General features: G+C 36.7%; 1 protein-coding gene across 5 annotated transcripts in view; it reads right to left on the reverse strand.

Moving 5' to 3' along the window:
- LOC127846048 (SCY1-like protein 2) overlaps positions 1-22740 on the reverse strand; it is a 41696-nt gene that overhangs the window by 18304 nt on the left and 652 nt on the right. For 2 of the 5 annotated variants that reach the window (XR_008033452.1, XM_052377228.1), the window contains exons 1-10: positions 22360-22692; positions 19392-19555; positions 18126-18283; positions 17503-17647; positions 16500-16649; positions 13716-13931; positions 10152-10268; positions 7732-7857; positions 5217-5393; positions 2977-3099 (exon numbers count right to left, since the gene is read on the reverse strand). Coding sequence is in view for 4 of the 5 variants with exons in the window: in XM_052377228.1 (XP_052233188.1) it covers positions 2977-3099; positions 5217-5393; positions 7732-7857; positions 10152-10268; positions 13716-13931; positions 16500-16649; positions 17503-17647; positions 18126-18283; positions 19392-19544 (1365 nt within the window). In the remaining variant the exon portion in view is untranslated. Of the gene's footprint in view, positions 1-2976; positions 3100-5216; positions 5394-7731; positions 7858-10151; positions 10269-13715; positions 13932-16499; positions 16650-17502; positions 17648-18125; positions 18284-19391; positions 19556-21774; positions 21925-22359; positions 22693-22740 lie in introns of those variants that run through there. The other 3 variants (XM_052377250.1, XM_052377243.1, XM_052377235.1) reach the window with 2 other exon arrangements.

Below are 22740 nucleotides of genomic sequence, written 5' to 3' on the forward strand. Positions count from 1 at the left end.
TTTAAGTCATACTATTTTTGATTTCTGTGTTATTGGATTATCATCTCTTGCTTCAAATTTTAATATTTACTTTATACATATAAATTGCCTATTTTTGCTTTTAAATTTGCTTTTTACAATTTTAAGACTTTGCTAAATTTGCTAACACCAAGCTCCTGTTTGAAATAATCAGTGACTGACAAATTGATGTTTGAAGATCTGTTTGCTTGGCTAAGTGAATTAATTAAACATTTTTAAGAATGAAAGTATTTATCTTTGAACCAATTAATTATGTAAATCATTATTAAATTGTTAAGATTTCATTTTGCAACAAACAAAGCAAATAGAGCACAAACACTTTGAGTTATATCCCTAAAAAATCTGCTTTTGCCCAGTCTAAAAGAATGGTCAATGCAAAATAAGGCCAAAGCTAGGCAAATGTCGGGACCCGTCTTGCAGTTAATCTGTCTTACAATCATCAAAGATGTTTGTTACAATAAAGACCCTTATTTAATTTTAAGTTCATAACGGTTAGTTATCAAAATAGAGACAAGCTCTCAACCCTCAACTATTAAATTTTGAAATGGGCCTTTTTAGATTTTCACTTTCTATTGGTTAGCTTGTAAAATATGCTGAGTCTCCGATAATAATGTAAGAAATTAGAATTGCTTTGCCAAACTGCTCATGTCACTAAACATAGGAAAATAATAATGGTATGTTCGGACATAATAAAAATCAACATTATAAATTCTATACAAGGTTAACAACTTGAGAAATTGTTGTCACAAGTTCGTGACTACAGATAACCTTCTGACTTATAAAAATTGTGCTTAGCATTTAAATAATATTCTAAATTCTAAATGTCTTAAATATAACAGTGACCTTTGCCCAAGGGGCAACACAATATTTCTACATCGTAAAAACTAAAAGTGTGACCTTGAACTTTGGGGCAGGTATGGAGACAGATGTGACATGCAACATGTCATCTTGTCTTGGTGAAGATGTTGTATCTCTTTTTCAATGTCATGATGAATGACAAAGTTTAATTTTGTTAATATTTTTTGTAGATTAAACAAAATGAATAAATAAACAAGAGCACTGCATAACGGGTGCCAACACTCAACTGCGGGTGCAGTTTTAAATAAATGAAAGCTTCTCAGATTTTTTTGGATTTTTTTTTGAGGTCACAGTGACCTTGACCTTTGACGTAGTGACCCAAAAATGGGTGTGGCGTGTAGAACTCATCAAGGTGCATCTACATATGAAGTTTCAAAGTTGTAGGTGGAAGCACTTGATTTTAGAGCCAATGTTCAAAAGGTTAACAAACTGTAAAGGTTTTAGCACGACGCCAGACGACGAGCTGGCTATGACAATACCTCGGGTTTTCTCCGAAAACAGCCGAGCTAAAAAAGATGTGTAACTCTGAGATACCTAATAAATAAGTCATGAATGCACATTTTAGCTTGCCTTAACTTTAATGGTGGATCAAGCTGCAGAGAATATTAAAGCAAACAAAAGCTCCGTTGATAAAGTGTGGAACAGAGGTTTATAACTATCCCTTTCCCCCTTAAAAGTAAAATAAAAACGGCTTTTGCAACCAGCATAAAAAGAGAACAGCCTGCAAGGTCTTATGCTGATTGCAAGCGTTGGAAATGAAGCCTTTAAAACTTGAATATATTAAGAAAGGACTTAAATTTCATTTGTTTTTCTAAGTGACTTCAAATGTGTCAAAATGCGTTCAGGAGTGGTAAAGGGCTATAAAATAAACTAAAGGTTTGTTACAAACATGACTGATACCCCTGCACTGTTTTGTCAGCTATGTTCAAGGTGAAAACCATGGCCATGTAAGGATATCTAGGGATTTTAACCCTTTCACATTCAGAAGCAAGGTGAAAATGGCTATGTGCAAACAGCATAAAACCAGAACAGCATGCGAGTACCTCATCAGTATCTAAGTGTTGGAAATAAAGCCTTTAAAACTTGAATCTAGTAAGAAAGGTCTTAAATTAAATTGAACTTTCTAAGGGACTACCAAAGGCGTCAAAAAACATATCTAAGTGGTAAAGAGTTAAAACATTGTGTGTATCTAGACTTGTCTCCATAATGATGAGTACTATACTGACTACAATCAAGCTGAAATGAAAGATCGCTTGAGATGTACTAGCAGCAGAGCTCCAGATAAGGATTTAGTCTAAAGGGTATTTCACCCCCTGATATTATTGTTAAAGCGTATTTTACTCCTTTGTTTCAGCCATAAAGGGTATTCAGGAATATTAAGGGGTATTTTCCATTTCCATAGAAAACTGAAAAAGTAAATGGTGTGTTTAATCTAGACAAATTATTATTTGTTATATATTTAATTAAATGCAAACAGAATGAATTTAAAATGACGATTTGAACAGACTTTCTTTACAAATATTCCCGCGGGAGCCGCTGGTCGCTTAAAACGTCCCTTTTTTTATCTACAAACATGATGGGCCGCCACTTTTATTAAAAGCTTTTTTTGAGTGACTTACTTTTGATTCAAAGGTTAACTAACACTAAAACCTCAATTGGATTATTGGACAAAGCGGTCACGCACTTTAATCGATTTAAAATATGTACCAAGATTTGTACTGCATTTTGTTACGTACTGGGTCGATTTTTAATAGGTTTTCTTTATTTTCTCAATGTGTAAATACACAGATACGCCTCTTATCTGGAGCTCTGACTAGCAGGACTATCCCATTTTTAGATTAAAAATACCTACAATTTCAGTGGAATGTCCCAACTTGGATCTGAACAATTCAGGCGTGTATGATAATGTCACATCTTTAGTTTCCATGTAATCGCTTTAAAAGTTGTGGAAGAAGCTCCACAAATTTTAAGGACAGAAATAAGAGACTGATACACTGGCCAATCTACAGAGTGATGTCAGTATATCCCTTCCTGTGGGACTACAAGTACTGGAACTACAGATACTGGGACAATTCATACTGGACTACCCAGTGCTCTTACCTGTATCTGTGGAGTATCAGACTCGAGGGCTCGATGTATCATTGGCATAACATGGGTCTTGATGTCTGCTGATGGCGTCTTCTTCAGCAGAAGACTCATGTTTTGCATGAAGAGCAGCAGTATCTGGATATGCAAATTCCCAGAAACCAAACGTATTAAAGTGTGTTTTTTTTTCAATTTGTTTTTGTTGTTACATTTATTATATGATCAATGAATAAAAGTGTATACCTGCATTTTGCCATTGTTTGTTTTTGCTGTATAGTTTTGTGTCAACTGTTAGCATGAATAAACTTACGCATGCATGAAGCATGAATACAATAATTTATATATTATTTGAATGTCCATTTGTCATAACTATAGTCAAAACTGTGGTCGCAATAACCCGCATTAAATCACTACCTCAATTAAACAACCGATGTTATGTCTAACAAGATATGTGTTTGTCAGAAACACTATGTCCTCTTTTGCGCCGCTTTGAAGCTATATATTTGACCTTTGACCTTGAAGGATGACCTTGACCTTTCACCATTCAAAATGAGATACACATGCATGCCAAATATCAAGTTGCTATATTCAATATAGCAAAAGTTATTGCAAAATGTTAAAGTTGGCGCAAACCAACCAACAGACAGGGCAAAAACAATATGTCCCCCACTATAGTGGTGGGGGACATAATAAAAACATCTGCAATTACTGAACAGCTCTATTCCGTGACCAACGACTACTTCCAATCTTATATTCAGATGCTTCATGTAAACTAACACATCAACCAATTAAGTCAAAATTGCTAAAATGCGGAACTGATAACCATTATTGGTAATAAGTTTTGATGTTTTCATAACATAATTTGCTATTTATCTTTTTTGAGACAGCACTTTGAAACTGATGATATTGTCTAAAAAGTTTGAACTTCATACAGCGTTCCTTGCTTGTCGGTGTGTTAGCAATTAACGATGCGGGAATGCTTTATGATACAACAGAATTACAAACAGAGAGCAATTGTATGCTTTGTACATGTATGCTTTGTATGCTCTGCCACTTTGTTTTTGCACTAATAATTCAGAACATTTAAAGCATACCAAATTATCATTGAATACATTACAGACAACTATAATGGCAGACAATATTCGAAGATTTCTTTTTATTTTCTTCTACACGGGTTCTCGAACTCTGGAATGTGTGGATAACTAAATATAAAGTATTTTGCACTTGTACTCTTCATGATGATAAAATTTTACACAATTTATGTCTGTCACTTGAGAAATATGTAAAAAGTTGAGTCTTCAAAGTTAAAAGTTTGCTACATAACGTTTTAACATGTAGCCACGCTGATGGCTAATTTATATGGCACATAACTCAGGACCGACCCACTAACGCTCGTTTGGTCTTTGTCGGCTTGTGTACTACTTACATGTACCCCGGGTACTCTTAAGTATAACTACATGTACCCCAAGTACGGTAAATCAAACTGTACTTAAACTGAGTTGTATTCCCGCCCAAAATCCGATGTCGTAAAACTCGCTGATGATTACAGTTTAACGATATTAAACCCTTAAACAAACTTCTCTTTTAAAAAAAAAGAGATGTGTTTGTCAGAAACACAATGCCCCCTATTGCGCCGCTTTGAAATAAAATTTCAATATATCATTTGGCAGTTTAGAAATTATTTCCCTTTTAAAGCTTATTACTTCCCTTGGATTGTAATTTTTCACTTTTGACCTTGAAGGATGACCTTGACCTTTCAACACTCAAAATGTGCAGCTCCATGAGATACACATGCATGCCAAATATCAAATTGCTATTTTCAATATTGCAAAAGTTATGGCCAATGTTAAAGTTTTCGGACGGACGGACAGACAGTTCAAATGCTATATGCCACCCTACCGGGGGCATAAAAACCTGCATCAACATGCTTTTTGAGTATGAGTTTCTATAATATTGAAGCCATTTAACAGAAAATTGACATAAATGTGAACATAATTAAAAAAAAATTAAATAGCCGACAATGACCGATTTAGCGTTAAAGTCCCGGTTACGTTTTAGTATATTTACCGTTCCCGGCGTACATGTAAGTATACTTAAGAGTACCCGGGGTACATGTTAGTAGTACCCTAGCTGAAAATGACCAATCGAGCCCCACTAACTGATGGGCATTCATATGAAACGTCCTTACAAGGTTTTCAATTAAAAGATCACTCAATCACTAATATATCACAAATTAATAGATCACTCAATCAAACCTGGATAGGAGAGGTCAGTTTGAACAGCGGTAAAAGGTCTGGAAGGATCAGGGAAACATATTCAGGCTCTGATGCTTGGTCAGCAATCTGGAGAATGTTGGGCAGAACAAATGGCACCATGTCAGGGTTCACACATTCCTTCAGCAGGGATGGCAGGATTCTTTGAAGATTTACCCTCTAAAAAATGGAACAGTCCTTTCTAAAGCTAAATCTTACGGAATGCTAGGCCATCAGTGAACTTAAAAGCTTTCGTGAAAAGGCATTCAATAGCAGACTTGGATTGTAAAATGAAGCTGTTTAAGCAGAGATTTCTACTCTTTAATTTTGGCTAGTACTTGAGATTCTTAAGGCCTGTTTTTTGGGGGTTAACTCTGTAAACTTGAGATTTCAGAAAGCAGTGACTGGAACAAGGAAAGTTAACCTCTTGTCTTATAGCGAACATTGTTGACATTTGGTTGTAGTTTTGTCTTTATACATTTTGATAAGATGCCAAACAGCGTTGTCATTAAGAGGCGGGCGGCGGCCGATTTGACCGTCTCACATGTTATTCAGACCGGCTCAAATTCGGGAAAAAAATGGAAAAAAATCAGCAAATTTTCACGACGATCACAAGATATTTAGTATTCTTTTATATACTAAGTGTCTGAAACGAAAGAAAACAACCGTAACCGATATATGTTAACTGCTTTCTCAATGGTCCTATCGATATAATTGTCCGATCGCGGAGCGGGTAACGGGAGTGTACAACTTTGATTCAAGATCACAAACTGTGAGAAAGTCAACATGTGACTGTCCAAAAAAAGAAAAATAGGCGACTTTTTCTTTTGTGTTTTTCAAATTTCGTTGAGGTTTAGTTCTGATGATTGGTTTCTCTGCGGAGTTTTGAACCTCCAAACGGTAAGTGGATTTATTTGTAACTACATTTTACAGGAGGGATAGTCTTTCATTAGGATAAATGAAACATTCGAGCCCCAAACTCTCCTGATTTGTTCATGATAAAGGTCGGCCTTGGCCGAGGCACAATGCCTAAGATGCTAAATATATTAAATTGGCACTGCAATGTTAAACTATGTCCAAATTTGTATTGGACAAAATTTGCCCAAAGAAGCTTCCTCGGCAAATTATTTCAATCCTTAGATTGCCTCAGCTGGGGCAACCAATGCCCTATTTTTTGGAACATCTCCATTGCCAAACTGCCAAATTTGCTTCCGCTAGGAGAACCTATGCCCAAATTTTTTATCGAGAAAATGCCTCCGCAATGGGTTATTTGCCAGAACATTTTATCCTAAATTGCCTTGACTAGGGTAACCTATGCCCAAATTTGTTTTGAGGAAATGCCTCAGTTAGGGCCCTGAAGGGGTTATTTGCCTAAACATTTTATTCTAAATTGTCTTGGCAATGGAAACCTACATTGTATGCCAAAATTTTCACTGAAAAGCTGCATTATTATCAAGTCAACAGGCACATAATCTTTATAAACTGAATTATTTCAGAAAAAGACAGTAATGACACACACAGTGCTGCCAGTGCAGTGTTTTGTATGCATGTATATATGTTATTATCAAAATCTTGATAATTGCAGAGTTGATGTAACCTGAGGACTTTTTTTCTTTACCATTCACATCAATATTCTCTATTTTAACTGTGCAAAATCATGTAAATTATGTGCCCAAAATCGCTCAGAAGCCACAATTTGGCACCTTTATTTAAAAACATATCAGGGGGAGCATGCCCCCCGACCACCCTAGCAACTCGTACCTTCGGTGCTCGCACAAGTTAGCATCCTCAAATAACTCAAAAGCCTGCTACAAAGAATCCTAATGACAACGCTGGCCGCATATACATTGAATTTTAAAATGGGATGATGGCATGGTAGCTTTGTCCAAATTATTGTTGTTAGGGAAAGGCGTGCTGGAAAAAACTCATTCATAATTAGAATATGGCTGACATGTTAGATTATGACTATAACCAACTTTTTGTACTAATCTAGCTGCAAAATTCAGTGGAAAACATCTCCACTGAAGAACAAAAATACCATCTTCAAAAATCAGGGTCCAATTTCACACACTTCATTGAAAGGTATCACTATTTATATAGCACTAGCAGAACTGTGCAACAAATACACCAATGTATAATCAACAAGACTATTTTCAAGCTACCGGTGAAACTCCACCATTGTCAAATGACTTTTTTTTGCCACATCAACCAGAATTTTTGACGTAGGAACAAAATGAAATGACATGCATAATCTCCATATTGCCATCTATCCATGTTTCAAGTTTCATGAAAAAATATGAAGAACTTTTAAAGTTATCGCAGGATCCAGAAAAGTGTGACAGACTGACTGACTGACGGACACAGAGCACAAACCATAAGTCCCCTCCTGTTTCACCGGTAGGGGACAGTAAGCAATTACATGATTCATCAACTTTTTGACAAGTGAGTTCATGCTTAAAATGTGTTCATTTGATTTCCTTGTTCTGACTTAAACGTTTCTTTAAAGAATACTACAGACCTTTGGAAATTTAACAATGATTTTCGGTAGACCCTTGAAGAATTTAGACTTTTGCATATTGTCTTGTTGGAACAAGGAGTCCATATACTGCAACGTCATACAGCCAACATCTTCAAAGAAGTGGATCTGAAAACAGACACCAATGTTAAATAAAATCTTGCTTCCATGTAAACAGAAAAAAATTAATACAGTCCAACCTTTCTTAACAGTCACCTGAAAACAACAGTCACCGTCGACAACAGTCAGTCTGGATTCCTCCTGACAAAATCCTTCTATATAACACCTGAGAATAACAGTCACATGTCTAAAATGGCTAACTGCTACTATATTTCTACCCCAAAGCCATATTTAACCTGAAAAAACAGTCACGGGTCAGTCGTTTTGTTGTGCAAAAAGTAAGCATTTAAAACTGCGTTGTTGTTTTTTCTTACCACTGACGTCATAGCTTCTAGAGTGAGGATATTTTAATTTTCTAATAAATTATATTGAGGTATCAATAAGTTAATTTTTGATAGCATGAAACACATGAAACGCAAGTAACATTTACAATGTGTATTGGTAGCAATTAACAATCCAGTCATAACACCATAGTAAGAGCTCGTGACAAATTAAATAGATCTTTATCGCTGATAAGTTTTCAATAACACCATTAGCGAATGTTATTATTAGAATGTGATAAAAGGATTAGTGGTTGTCAATTATGCAACACAGAAATCAAATTGCACCTTTTTTCACAAACTTTCAGCATTGATGCAAGTAGACACTGTCACGTAAAACTTCTATTATAAAAATTCTGGTTTCAATTTGAAACTTTAAAAGTGTCTCTTGCTTGAATAAACAAAAATGTCATCTTTTATTAACTCATAAGCTTAATAATAGGTATGCATTAAAATAAATTAACAAGATAATAATTTGTACTAATCACTAGAATTACCAGTAATGAATGTTATACTCATTTATCGACAATAGGCCTTTGTTTACAAGTCAATTTGGTTACATATTTTATATATGTAAATCAAAAGTACGTGTTTATAATTTTTTTCCTTTTTCATTAGGCATTAAACTTAAATGTTGTCTTAAAAAGCTCAAATATGTGGATCATAGTGCATGAAAAAAGAAACTTGCACATCAACACTTCATGGTATTGACATACTCTTTAGTTCATTATTCCTCGCTTTATAAATACGGAAGAAGTTCCTTCCTTAAATAAATGTTGACATTCACACCAGCAAAATGACCTCGCTGCAGGGATCTAACAAATACTTAGCAAGAGATAAAATAAAGAACAAGAGGGCCTAAAAGGCCCAAGGTATCCCCCGCAACATATGCTTTGTTTGAGGATGGGTGCAAATTGGACGGATGAACATAATGATAGATGGACGGACGGAGGACAATAACACAAAACTAAGACAAAGGAAGGTTCTTAAGCCTTCACAATTTATTAAGGTCCGGACACAAAAGTGCCGGACGGACAGCCGGACGGACGGACAACGCCAAAACAATATCCCTCCGCCTCTGGCGCGGGAATATATTCATACCAAGTTTCAAAGAAATCCCCCAAAGCGCTTCCAAGATATGGCTCCGGACACAAAAATGCCTATAGTAAAAAGCATTTTTTCAAGATACAAAGGGCCATAAGTCTGTTTTTAACAGATGGTGTACAATGCCATTTGGCGTGCATCATCCTCTTATGCATATATATACTCATACCAAGTTTAAATGAAATCCCCCAAAGCACTTCCAAGATATGGCTCCGGACACAAAAGTGCCTATAGTAAAAAGCATTTTTTCAAGATACAAAGGGCCATAAGTCTGTTTTTAACAGATGGTGTACAATGCCATTTGGCGTGCATCATCCTCTTGTGCATATATATACTCATACCAAGTTTCAATGAAATCCGCCAAAGAACTTCCAAGTTATGGCTCCGGACACTAAAAAGCATTTTTTCAAGATACAAAGGGCCATAAGTCTGTTTTTAACAGATGGTTACAATGCCATTTGGTGTGCATCATCCTCTTATGCATATAAATACTCATACCAAGTTTAAATGAAATCCACCAAAGAACTTCCAAGATATGGCTGCGGACACAAAAGTGCCGGACAGACGGACAGCCGGACGGACAACGCCAAAACAATATCCCTTCGCCTCTGGCGGGGGATAACTAAACATGATCCTGGGCCCAGCTCGGTATGAGATAAGATAAAGAACTGAACATGATCCTGGGCCCTGCTCGGTATGAGATAAGATAAAGAACCAAACATGATCCTGGGCCCTGCTCGGTATGAGATAAGATAAAGAACTAAACATGATCCTGGGCCCTGCTCGGTATGAGGTAAGATAAAGAACTCAACATGATCCTGGGCCCTGCTCGGTATGAGATAAGATAAAGAACTCAACATGATCCTTGGCCCCGCTCACCTTGGCTAACTGGTCAGGGTCAGGTCTCACTGTGGGCTCTGGGTTGAGCAGCAGCTTCACGATGTCCTGGAGGCCCTCTGGTAGCTTGCCCAGCAGCGACCCATGCCACTTACGCATCTTACAACATACATATGGCTTTAACAGTTACCACTTAATTACTTATTTTGACGCATTTTAGAAAGTTAAATTTAATTAGTTAAATTTAATTAAAGACCTTTCTGACAAAATTCAAGTTTAAAGGCTTTATTTCCAACCTTTAGATACTGACGAGAAGAAAACAGGATAAAACCTGAACAGACTACGAGTTATTCACAGTCTATTCTGGTTTTATGCTGTTTGAACATAGCCAATTTTACTTTGCTTCTGAGTGGGAAAAGTCTAAAACAGCATATACAACAGTGACATCTTAAAGTATATACATAGCTGAAACTAACAGAATCATATAACCATGACTCATGCCACAACAGTTATTACAGTGACCTCTGTCACTTACGCATCTGAAAACATTAATGTGGCTTTAAACAACAGGTAAAAGAGTTATCCGCACAACTTACACATCTCACAACATAACTGTGGCTTTAAACATAAAGGGATGAAGGAATATCGAACGTTTGGCTACCATGACATCTACCATTCTGCAATAAGGAAGTTAAAATAAACCAGGGATGCAAGAGGTAAACCAGTTAACCTCCCGAAATGACCAGTTTACGGATTTCATTTTCAGGATAAGGTTAACCTGAATTTTATAATGCTTTTTTTAATGGAATAATTTGTACCATTTTGTTTTCCTTGCAATATTCTGCCAACGTGCTGCCGACTAGTTAGAACAACATGCCGCACCATCAACGGTTATAAATAACGTTTTAACAAACAAAGTAATAAAGCTATAAATCAGTACCGTTGTGGTTACAAACAGGGGGAACGTTTTGATTAGAGGCACTATTGTTTTGCTTTATTTGCAAAAATTTAACAAGCCAGCTGCGGGGAGTGGGGGCTCAATGTTAGCAAAGACCTAATTAAAACATTTATCTAACTTGCAATAAGAATCAGTCGAGAGATTGGACGGCTTATTTTGATGTTTTATTAACCAATATCCAACGCTGATTGCTTATAAGTTACAATTTTATCAAGAATTGCATTCCTAGTTAATAACTTTTCGAGTTAAAGCCGTATTATGTTTGAACAGAAATTAATATTATTATAATTAATTTACATCACCAACGATGTCACCACTAATGTCTGTGGCAATTTTAATTTTAGAAAGCAGTTTATAAAACTCATTTAATAAATAAACATCAATTAACAAGTTTTTTGTTGTTTTAAATAAGCTAAAAACGTAATTGTGCAATTGCTTAAAAGTTGCGAGGCATGGAAGTTAAAAAACATGCGCATGAATAATCAACCCTATCAAACCTATTGACATGGAAGTGTCAAAATAAACAATGTTTCCCAACAATTGTGCATGTGGCCCGGAACCTGCTCTCAAAAACAGGTTGTCTTGTTACCAAGGCTCACAACCGCATCAGCCACAAGATAGTTGACAAACAATTTTTTTGACCAAATTATCACTTGTTTCATGCATGTTCAGCATATACATGTATGTTTGCTGATTTGTTTGATCTGTAAGACAATGTTTCAACTGTTAAAGAATTATGTAAAACTGTTTATTGTTTAAAGTCAATTTTAGTTAGAAAAATTAAAACAAAATGAACAAACAAACACAACATTTTTGAGAGCCATACCACGCGAACGCATTATATGTGGCACACCCAAAAATAAATTAAAGACATGTGAAAAATAACATTGTGTAGTTCTTATAACTTTTTACTTATATGCTTTTATGCTGGAAAAATACATACAAAAGAAAGCATACATTGACTATATAATTACAAGAAATGTTATTATACATTTTTATTTAAACTGAAAACTGAATGTTTTCAATGCAAGCAATCTTTAACAAGGGCTGTTTGCAAAACATGCATGCCCCCATATGGACTGTCAGTTGTAGTGGTAGCCATTGTGTGAATACGGTTTTTGTCACTGTGACCTTGACCTTTCACCTAGTGACTTGAAAATCAATAGGGGTCATCTGCCAGTGATGATCAATGTACCTATGAAGTTTCATGATCCTAGGCCTAATTATTCTTGAGTTATCATCAGGAAACTATTTTACTGTTTTGAGTCACTGTGACCTTGACCTTTGACCTAGTGACCTGAAAATTTATAGGGGTCATCTGCCAGTCATGATCAATGTACCTATGAAGTTTCATGATCCTAGGCGTAAGCATTCTTGAGTAATCATCTGGAAACCATTTTACTATTTTGATTCACTGTGACCTTGACCTTTGACCTAGTGACCTGAAAATTAATAGAGGTCATCTGCCAGTCATTATCAATGTACCTATGAAGTTTCTTGATCCTAGAGGTAAGCATTCTTGATCTATCATCCGGAAACCATTTTACTGTTTCAAGTCACTGTGACCTTGACCTTTGACCTAGTGACCTGAAAATCAATAGGGGTCATCTGCCAGTCATGATCAATGTTCCTATGAAGTTTCATGATCCTAGGCGTAAGCATTCTTGAGTTATCATCCGCAAACCATTTTACTGTTTCGAGTCACTGTGATCTTGACCTTTGACCTTGTGACCTGAAAATCAATAGGGGTCATCTGCCAGTCATGATCAATGTACCTATGAAGTTTCATGATCCTAGGCGTAAGCATTCTTGAGTTATCATCAGGAAACTATTTTACTGTTTCGAGTCACTGTGACCTTGACCTTTAACCTAGTGACCTAAAAATCAATAGGGGTCATCTGCCAGTCATGATCAATGTACCTATGAAGTTTCATGATCCTAGGCCTAAGCGTTCTTGAGTTATCATCCGGAAACCATCTGGTGGACGGACGGACCGACCGACGAACCGACATGAGCAAAACAATATACCCCCTCTTCTTCGAAGGGGGGCATTACTACTTCCCTTTGTATAGAGTACATGTACGAGTGGTATGACATGTTTAACATATACAAAAACATTTTTACTACTAAAGGTTCTTTGGTTAACTGGTTAATAACCGGTTAATAAAAACGGTTAATAACCGGTTACGGCAAAGGGCTAGCTGGTATTTTTTAACCTCTTGCATCCCTTTAAAAAACACTTAAATATTTGAACTTCTTGTCAAGTGCTAGTGATTTGACTGCATTTTCATAAAATTACATTTGGGCTGATCTCTGTGAAAAGGGGGTTTATTGCATGTACATAAAGTGTCGTCCCAGATAAGCCTATCCAGTCTGCAAGGGCTAATCTGGGACAACACTTTCCGCTTTTATATTTTTCGTTTCCATAAATTCACTTCTTAGCAAAAATCAAGTTAAGACGGAGAGTGTCGTCCCTGATTAGCCTGTGCGGACTTAACAGGCTTATCTAGGATGACACTTAATGCACAAATAAACCCCCTTTTCACAGAGCACGGCTCATTAAAAATATGCTAAAAATACCAAGAGGCTGGGTGTTTATCTTCCGCAACATGCTATCAATATTAAATACCCATAAATGACCAGTTTACCTCTTCAGCGTTTTTCCTGAACACGCTCAGTTGATTGCTGCAATCATATAGCGGCTTTCCGCTATTGAACATGGCATATATCAGCACCCCCATTGAGAACATGTCACTGGCGAGGCTGCATGACTCGGTAAGCACGTATTCTGGGGCCAAGTAGTCCAGACACGGCTGGGCATACGCATGTACGTCTATCTCCCATGGTCTGAATGCAAACATAGGCTGAAACAGAAACAAATGTTCAGACATTCAAATGGTATTGAGAAGCAAACCTATGATTTATAAGGTGACAAAATATTTTCATTAGTTTCTCAATTGCCCTTAACACTTTGCCTATGCTGGATATTTAGTTTATAGGCAAAATAGCAAGATTGGGCTAGCAAAAAATTGTACGTCTATCTCCCATGTTCTGAATGAAAACATAGGCTGAAACAGAAACAAATGTTTAGACATTCAAATGGTATTGACAAGCAAACCTATGATTTATAAGGTGACAAAATATTTTCACTAGTTTCTCAATTGCCCTTAAGGCTTTGCCTATGCTGGATATTAAGTTTATAGGCAAAATAGTAAGATTGGGCTAGCAAAAAATTGGTACTTTGATCTAATGAAAACTGCTCTTGTTAAGGGAGGTATTTGGGCAGAATGGCCCTAAAAATAATTTTCATGAACAATCCCCACAACACTAATGTGGCAAGACTTGGAATCAAAAATCATCTTGATCATCAGTTTTGAAGTCCAGCACTCCACTAGCAGAACTCGCTGGCCTGATCAACAAAAATAAATAGACAAGCTACAGAGTCCCATTCTATGCCTATGCACGTGCTTTCTGTGATTCCATCTGCATTGAAATGCAAAAGAAATGTTTGGAGCCAATATGATAAGATTGGGGCATCAACAACTTATTTTGGATCTTATGAAAAGGATATTAATTTAGTTGGATATAAACAAGGGCTGTTTGTAAAACATGCATGCCCCCCATATGGGCCCTCTGTTGTAGTGACAGCCATTGTGTGAATATGTTTTTTGTTACTGTGACCTTGACCTTTGACCTAGTGTCCTGAAAATCAATAGGGGTCATCTGAGGGTCACAATCAATGTACCTATGAAGTGTCATGATCCTAGGCAAAAGCGTTCTTGAGTTATTATCCGAAAATCATTTTACTATTTCGGGTCATCGTGACCTTGACCTTTGACCTGGTGACCTCAAAATCAATAGGGGTCATCTGCAAGTCATGATCAATCTACCGATGAAGTTTCATGATCTTAGAGGTAAGCATTCTTGAGTTATCATCCGGAAACCATTTTACTGTTTCAAGTCACTGTGACCTTGACCTTTGACCTAGTGACCTGAAAATCAATAGGGGTCATCTGCCAGTCATGATCAATGTTCCTATGCAGTTTCATGATCCTAGGCGTAAGCATTCTTGAGTTATCATCCGCAAACCATTTTACTGTTTCGAGTCATTGTGACCTTGACCTTTGACCTCGTGACCTGAAAATCAATAGGGGTCATCTGCCAGTCATGATCAATATACCTATGAAGTTTCATGATCCTAGGCGTAAGCATTCTTGAGTTATCATCAGGAAACTATTTTACTGTTTCGAGTCACTGTGACCTTGACCTTTAACCTAGTGACCTAAAAATCAATAGGGGTCATCTGCCAGTCATGATCAATGTACCTATGAAGTTTCATGATCCTAGGCCTAAGCGTTCTTGAGTTATCATCCGGAAACCATCTGGTGGACGGACGGACCGACCGACGAACCGACATGAGCAAAACAATATACCCCCTCTTCTTCGAAGGGGGGCATTACTACTTCCCTTTGTATAGAGTACATGTACGAGTGGTATGACATGTTTAACATATACAAAAACATTTTTACTACTAAAGGTTCTTTGGTTAACTGGTTAATAACCGGTTAATAAAAACGGTTAATAACCGGTTACGGCAAAGGGCTAGCTGGTATTTTTTAACCTATTGCATCCCTTTAAAAAACACTTAAATATTTGAACTTCTTGTCAAGTGCTAGTGATTTGACTGCATTTTCATAAAATTACATTTAGGCTGATCTCTGTGAAAAGGGGGTTTATTGCATGTACATTAAGTGTCGTCCCAGATAAGCCTATCCAGTCTGCAAGGGCTAATCTGGGACAACACTTTCCGCTTATGAAGTTTCATGATCCTAGGCATATGCGTTCTTGAGATATCATCCGAAAACCATTTTACTATTTCGGGTCACCGTGACCTTCACCTTTGACCTAGTGACCTCAAAATCAATAGGGGTCATCTGCGAGTCATGATCAATCTACCCATGAAGTTTCATGATCCTAGGCGTATGCGCTCTTGAGTTATCATCCGGAAACCATTTTACTATTTCGGGTCACCGTGACCTTGACCTTTGACCTAGTGACCTCAAAATCAATAGGGGTCATCTGCAGGTCATGATCAATCTACCCATGAAGTTTCATGATCCTAGGCGTATGTGTTCTTGAGTTATCATTCAAAAACCATTTTACTATTTCGGGTCACCGTGACCTTTGACCTAGTGACCACAAAATCAATAGGGGTCATCTGCGAGTCATGATCAATGTACCTATGAAGTTTCATGATCCTAGGCCCAAGCGTTCTTGAGTTATCGTCTGACAACCACCTGGTGGACGGACCGACAGACAGACCGACGGACCGACAGACCGACATGAGCAAAGCAATATACCCCCTCTTCTTCGAAGGGGGGCATAATAATCATACATTGAAGAATAAGCATCAGAAGAAAAGGCTTGCTCACCGATTGATCTGCTGCATTAGAGTTTGGGACACAGAAATCAAAGCCTGCAAGTTTCCATGAGCCGCTCTTGTTGACAATGATGCTGTCAGGACACAGATTGTTGTGCAATAGCTTAACCCCAGTGTGTAGGAACTGTAGGCCTTCAGTCAACTGGGGATAGAAATAGGCCCTCAGTCAAATGGGAAAAAGGGCACATGAATAAGCCCTCAGTCAAATGGGTACACAAATAGGCCCGTAGTCATATTGGTACACTACTATGCCCTCAGTCAAATGGGTACATGAATAGGCACTCAGTAAAATGGGTACACCATTAGACCATCAGTCAAATGGAAGCACAAATTGGCCCTCAGTCAAATGGGTACACATATAGGCCTTCAGTAAAATTACAGAAATAGGTCCTCTGTAAAATGGGTGCACAAATAGGCCATCAGTCAAATGGGGATTCAAATAGGCACTCAGTCATATGGGAACACGAATACACCTTCAGTCAAATGGGTACACAAATAGGCACTCAGTCAAATGGGGACACATATAGGTCCTTAGTAAAATGGGTACACAAATAGTTCCCTAGTCAAATTGGGAACAGAATTAGGCCTTCAATTAAATGGAGACACATATAGGCCCTCAGTAAATTGGGTGAACAAATAGGCCCTCAGTAAAATGGGGACAGATATACGTCCTCAGTCAAATGGGTACACATTAGGCACTCAGTCATATGGGGACACAAATAGGTCCTCAGTCAATTGTGGTCAGAAATAGATCCTCAGTAAAATGGGGTTACAAATAAGTCCTTCAGTTAAATGGGGCCAGAAATAGCTCCTTAATCAAATGGGAATAGAAATAGGTCCTCAGTCAACTGTTTATAAGTTAATCATAATAGAATTTACAATTATTTTTTTCTAAATATAAATCTCATGCCAAAACAAGCTAGTTGTTAGAATACCGGTTAGTATGTTTTGTTTACATTTGAAAACGTATTATCTTCAATACTCAACACACTTACTTGCAATAGCCCAAATTTGATCTCCATCTCAAACATTTTGTGATCTGTTATTTGCTTAGCAACTGGCTCTGGGAGGTACTCATTGTTACCAAGGAGATTGTACAAACTGGCGAAAACCGGTTCTGTTGCAAATGCTAGAGTTTCTCTGAAACAAAGTTAATTTTTCTTCCAATCTGAAGAGAAGGTAACGTGGACTGTAAATTTCCTAAAAATAAGTTATATATAGCAAAGCTTCTACCGAGTATAAGGACAAATAGTGTTGGGCCAATCAACAAATTGTTGTCATTAACAAGATATGACACATTTACCACAATTTTACAAGGAATGAAATGTTATTAGTTTTGGTGTTAATGAAACATTGTGCAATTCAATAAAACAATTCATACACTGACATGGATGTTGCAAATATTAGGATGATCATATCAATATTTAAGATAAAGAGGAACACAAAATTAACACACAAATGAACTTATTTTACTGCCAATAATATCTTCACCACTCATGAATTTTATTAGTTAAGTTCCAAATGATAAAAAAAGTAAAGATAAATTCATGGTACCAAGTTAGGGAAAAATTGCCAAATAGCTAAAACTGATGACAAGAAATCCTTTAGGAAAGCTCACCTGGATTCCTCTAGGGGCTGGATGACAGACAGGATCTTGGGATGCCTCAGCCGGGTGAGCTGAGAGGCTCCCTTCTTCAACGCCTCTATGATGAATTCTCTGTCCCTTTTGGAATACTTGTCCAAAGTTTTCTTTTCAAATACAAACACGGCTGCATCCTGTATCAGATACAAATAGTGTTCTTACACATAATTATGTATGGTGATACTACATGTAGCATGTTTCATGAACAAGTCACAGCCAGGTTGTGTATTACAAATGTAGTTACCAAAAAATGTTGTTATTATGTAAATCATGAGTTGTGAGACTAAAAGTCTCTAAAGGTTATGGAAAGTTTTCTAACAATATATTTGAATAAAGTCACACACAATAATAAAAGAAGTTAATGTAATAGATTTTCAAACTCACAAACCTGTTGTTTTTAAGGCAAATTTGAGAATGAAATTCTACATGAATGTCCTGATTAAAAAGGAAAGGATTATTCACCTGTAAGCATCACAGAAGTTAATATTCTTTGAAACAAACTTTACCAAAATCTGATATTTGTAAGCCATCTCAGCAATTATCCATTCAACCAATATGAGCAGGATCTTACTCCTCTTCCCCATGTTTACAGCAAATGAGTTATTTTGTACAAAATTATTGGTGCTTCTCAAACAAAATAAAAATCCCATTTTGCCTTGAAAAAATTGCATCTGATAAATTCTGCCAACTTTGCTCTCCAAAACACTGATAATTCTCAAGATGGCACTAAAATACTAAGCATCCACTATTTTGTAATTGATAACTGTGTGTGTTTGGTACCATTTTGGGAATGGGGCCAGGTCCCTTTGGATTGGAAAAAAATTGCTGGATTTTTACTTAAATTGGGAAATTAGTGAAAAAAATTCTTTAAAATTGAAAATGAAAGTGTTTTAATATTATATTGAATAAGGTTTACATTATAGAGCTGGAAGGGAGATGAACTAAATGTTGAGATCTAAAAAAAAATATTTTTTTGGAAACCGTCAATTGGTTATTTGTAGGTCCAATTTGGGAACAATATAAACTTTTTCTATTGGGAATGGGGCCTTATACCAGCCCAAAATTTGAACAAAAAAACACCTGAATAATAAATACCTGTAAAGGAAAAGTACCACAAAGAAAGAAGGAAGTGTTTTCTCTTTTCCTGATTTTATTTCTTGTTTCCAAATCTGTTAAGTTGCAAATATACATATTCAAAATAACAGACAGTGTATTAACGACAATTAAAATCAGAACCCTAACCTGCTTAGTAGTCCTCTTGGTGGCGTTATATATCTTCCAGAAGTGGCCGGGCCCGGCAGTGGCTATCAAACCATACACCTCAAAATCTTTGGAGAGTGGATTTCCAGGCAGGGCACTTGAGACTGCGTTCTTCAGCTTGTTCAACACCTCCATCCTGGGAGCATCTACAGGCATAAACCGACTTAAAACAATACTTTGACCTTAATGCTAATTTTATTAACCTCAAATCTTATCAGCCTGCCTACACGTAAATCAAACAGAGATTATGAATAGATCTGATTTATTGTGCTAAGTTTGATCACTGTAACAGTGATATATTCCCCAGTTTGTCTCTTTGAAATTTTCTGAGTTTAAAGTGAGTATGTCCGAGTCAACATTTTATCCTCTTTTAGTTGTTTTTCAAGCTTATATAGAGTACTGGACCTCCAGAGTAGAGGACTTTTGCTCCATTTGCACACAGCACACAATATAAATAAACAGATATAAATGTGATTGACTTATTTTTTTATTTACTGATGAGCCTTATTTGTGTTCCTCTGCCTTGAAATTGATCCAACACTCATCGACACACCAACAATTATTATAAAGCAAAACAAACAAAAGAATTTAATGTCTGAGTGTAAAGTAAAATATGCTCTGTGTAAAGCCAGTGCATGTATTCTGCAACCTCGAAATCCTAAGTCTGAATGTCATATTGCAACAATTTTTAATGAGCATCAAAACATTTGAAAATCTTAAAGTGATATTATGGGCATTTTTCACTGTTGAATTGAGCTGAACAGAATTAACAGGTCAAAATAGTTAGTTAAATGTGGTTACTGACCAATTATCTGCAACTCATCTTGCTTCCAGTTTTTTATTAAAAATATATTTTATATTCAATATTTTACATGACTCACCCAGTCCTCTAAGCAGAAATGATCAGTAAAACAAAATTGTGTCTTTGTGTCGTTTGAATGAATCTGCACTAAAACTAAATTTAGGTTCACATCGTACATGCATGATCAGTTGTCAAACGAAAGTACGGTTGATATTCAAATGCATTGTTTTTCTCTTTCCGGGATATTGTTTTGGTATGTTGATGCTGCATTAACAAATATAAGTGTGTATGAAGTGAAAACACCAAATATAAACAACGGTTGCGATAGACACCTATAAACAGTAAGATGCCCATAATATCACTTTAAACAAGAGCACCACATATAGCCGGTGCCAACACTCGGCTGCGGGTGCAGTTTTGGTTTTTCTCGGATAACTTTCCAGTTGCCAAACAGTGATGTTCACTGTCTAATTGGTTATGAGAATGCTTATGAGGGCAGGGTAAAAGGTGGGGTTAACTGGCGACAATGATTTCTTATTGAAGTCGGTGATGAATTAAGCAGGGTTTTGTAACAATAACCGTCAACAATTTCACGAGGTATGTAACATGTATATTTTATCATGTCCATTTAATGATTTATAGAGCTGATTAACACCTTTTTTCTACAGCAACTTGATTATAAGTGCTGCTACAAGTCCCTTTGCAGCATCCATTTTACCCTATACATGTCTACCATGTAAATCCTGTGTTTCAATAAGAGCACAAAATTGTTGCTTTCATCTGTCCAATTCCGCGCTTGGAAAGTGTGCATGTTGCAACCTATCATGTGCTGTAACTAAATATAGATGAACAATTCAATATTGTATTATTTTACAACGAAAGAAATTTCATCAGAATTAATGCACACAATGGGAAAGAATTGAAACTATAGTCTTAGATAAAATACATCAATTTACGTCTTATACATTGCAGTAGATGTATTTCTTAAGAGGCCAAAAGCACCACACTGTTATTTGACAAGTACGTTGGTAAAAGATATTGTTGAGAAGGGGGAGCGTCAAGGAGTTACTCATTACTGTCTATACATGAAACGAATAAAAATTAAATCTTAATAAATGAAATGAAGCTTTTAATTTCAACTGAAAATATTAAATATTTTATTTTAAAGTGATTTGCTTGATACTAAATGATAGTAATTATGGTGTTGTTCATTCTTTGTTATTCTCACATACAAAGCGAAAGGTACACTCAAATTTAGAGAAAATTAGCTTATGATGAGGGTTGACATTGTAACGCTGAAATTTAGCTACTACTTTGTTTTCCTTAGCACCAACCTACATTGTTGGACACATAAACAAACAACAATGAAAGTCTAACTATTCTTCCCGTGTCATTTAGGGACATTATTCAATGCGCTTTTCTTTTTCACATTGCAAAACACACTTCATGTTTTAAATGTATATTAGTGTATCTTTGTAGACATGGCTTTCGTTCAATAAGTTCAAAACTGTTGATCTATACAGCGACATAAAAATGGCTCTTGTCAAATGAGAACTAAAAAACCTGCTGGCTGGAGGTCCAATTCTAGATAAGTGTTTGTATTGCTTGGATGTGATGACAATATCGTTGTCTGTTGCCTTAGATCCCGCCAGACCAAGGCCGAAGCTCGAGAAAACGTAGAGTGCCCCTTATCCTAGGTTGGCGCTAAGGAAAAAAACTTAGTCGCCAAATCTAGGGGGGTCCGGCGACATGCCCCCCCCCGGATTTTTTTTTGATCCTAGATTGTCTGTGGTGCGTTTTGGGGCTATTTCCTGAGCAAAATTAAGACTATTTGTTTCTGAAATTAGCCCTTTTTTGCTTGAAAATTTTTCTTTGCTGGTGAGCCACTTGCTGACATTTTGTAGCCAATTTATTTGTTTACATAGACACCAGTGGCGTAGTGATAATGATACACTAACACCGTTAAACAGTTTTCGGTACATGTGGTATTTAGGTTTGAAACCACTAAAGCAGCCCGCCCGTCTCGGAAGTAATTATACGACATTTTATAAAATCCAAACATTTATTTTTTCGTTTTTGAAGAAATGCGTGAGGAATTACTAAGTCAGCATGAGACCGCCTTTGCATGTCAAAAAAAGTGAGACTCACGACGAAACCGTGAACCTTGACAGGTATAGACGTTTCTGATTCTGCATTCACATCTGCACTATTTTAGACGTCCTCCGATCGCGAACCTAACATTTGGTCATTTCCTGAGTTTACATTATTCTGTCCGCTTTCTTTTCTAAAGAATTGTGTTAATTTCTGTTGCTTCGACTTTCCATTTTCGCTCGCAGCATCCATTTTTCCCAGAATCTGCAACTCACTTTCTAAATCGGTCTTTCAAGTCGCATAGCGACCGTAAAGGGAAGTAACTCTTATCTACTTTTTTAGCCAATCAAAATCGTTGTGTCTTGGGAAATTAGTTTATAGTGGCTATGTCAATGCCATAACTCCGCCCATCTGATTAAATGCCAATCCGTACTGGTC

The sequence above is a fragment of the Dreissena polymorpha genome, chromosome 1 (assembly GCF_020536995.1).
Source record: "Dreissena polymorpha isolate Duluth1 chromosome 1, UMN_Dpol_1.0, whole genome shotgun sequence".
Taxonomy (NCBI): Eukaryota; Metazoa; Mollusca; class Bivalvia; order Myida; family Dreissenidae; genus Dreissena; species Dreissena polymorpha.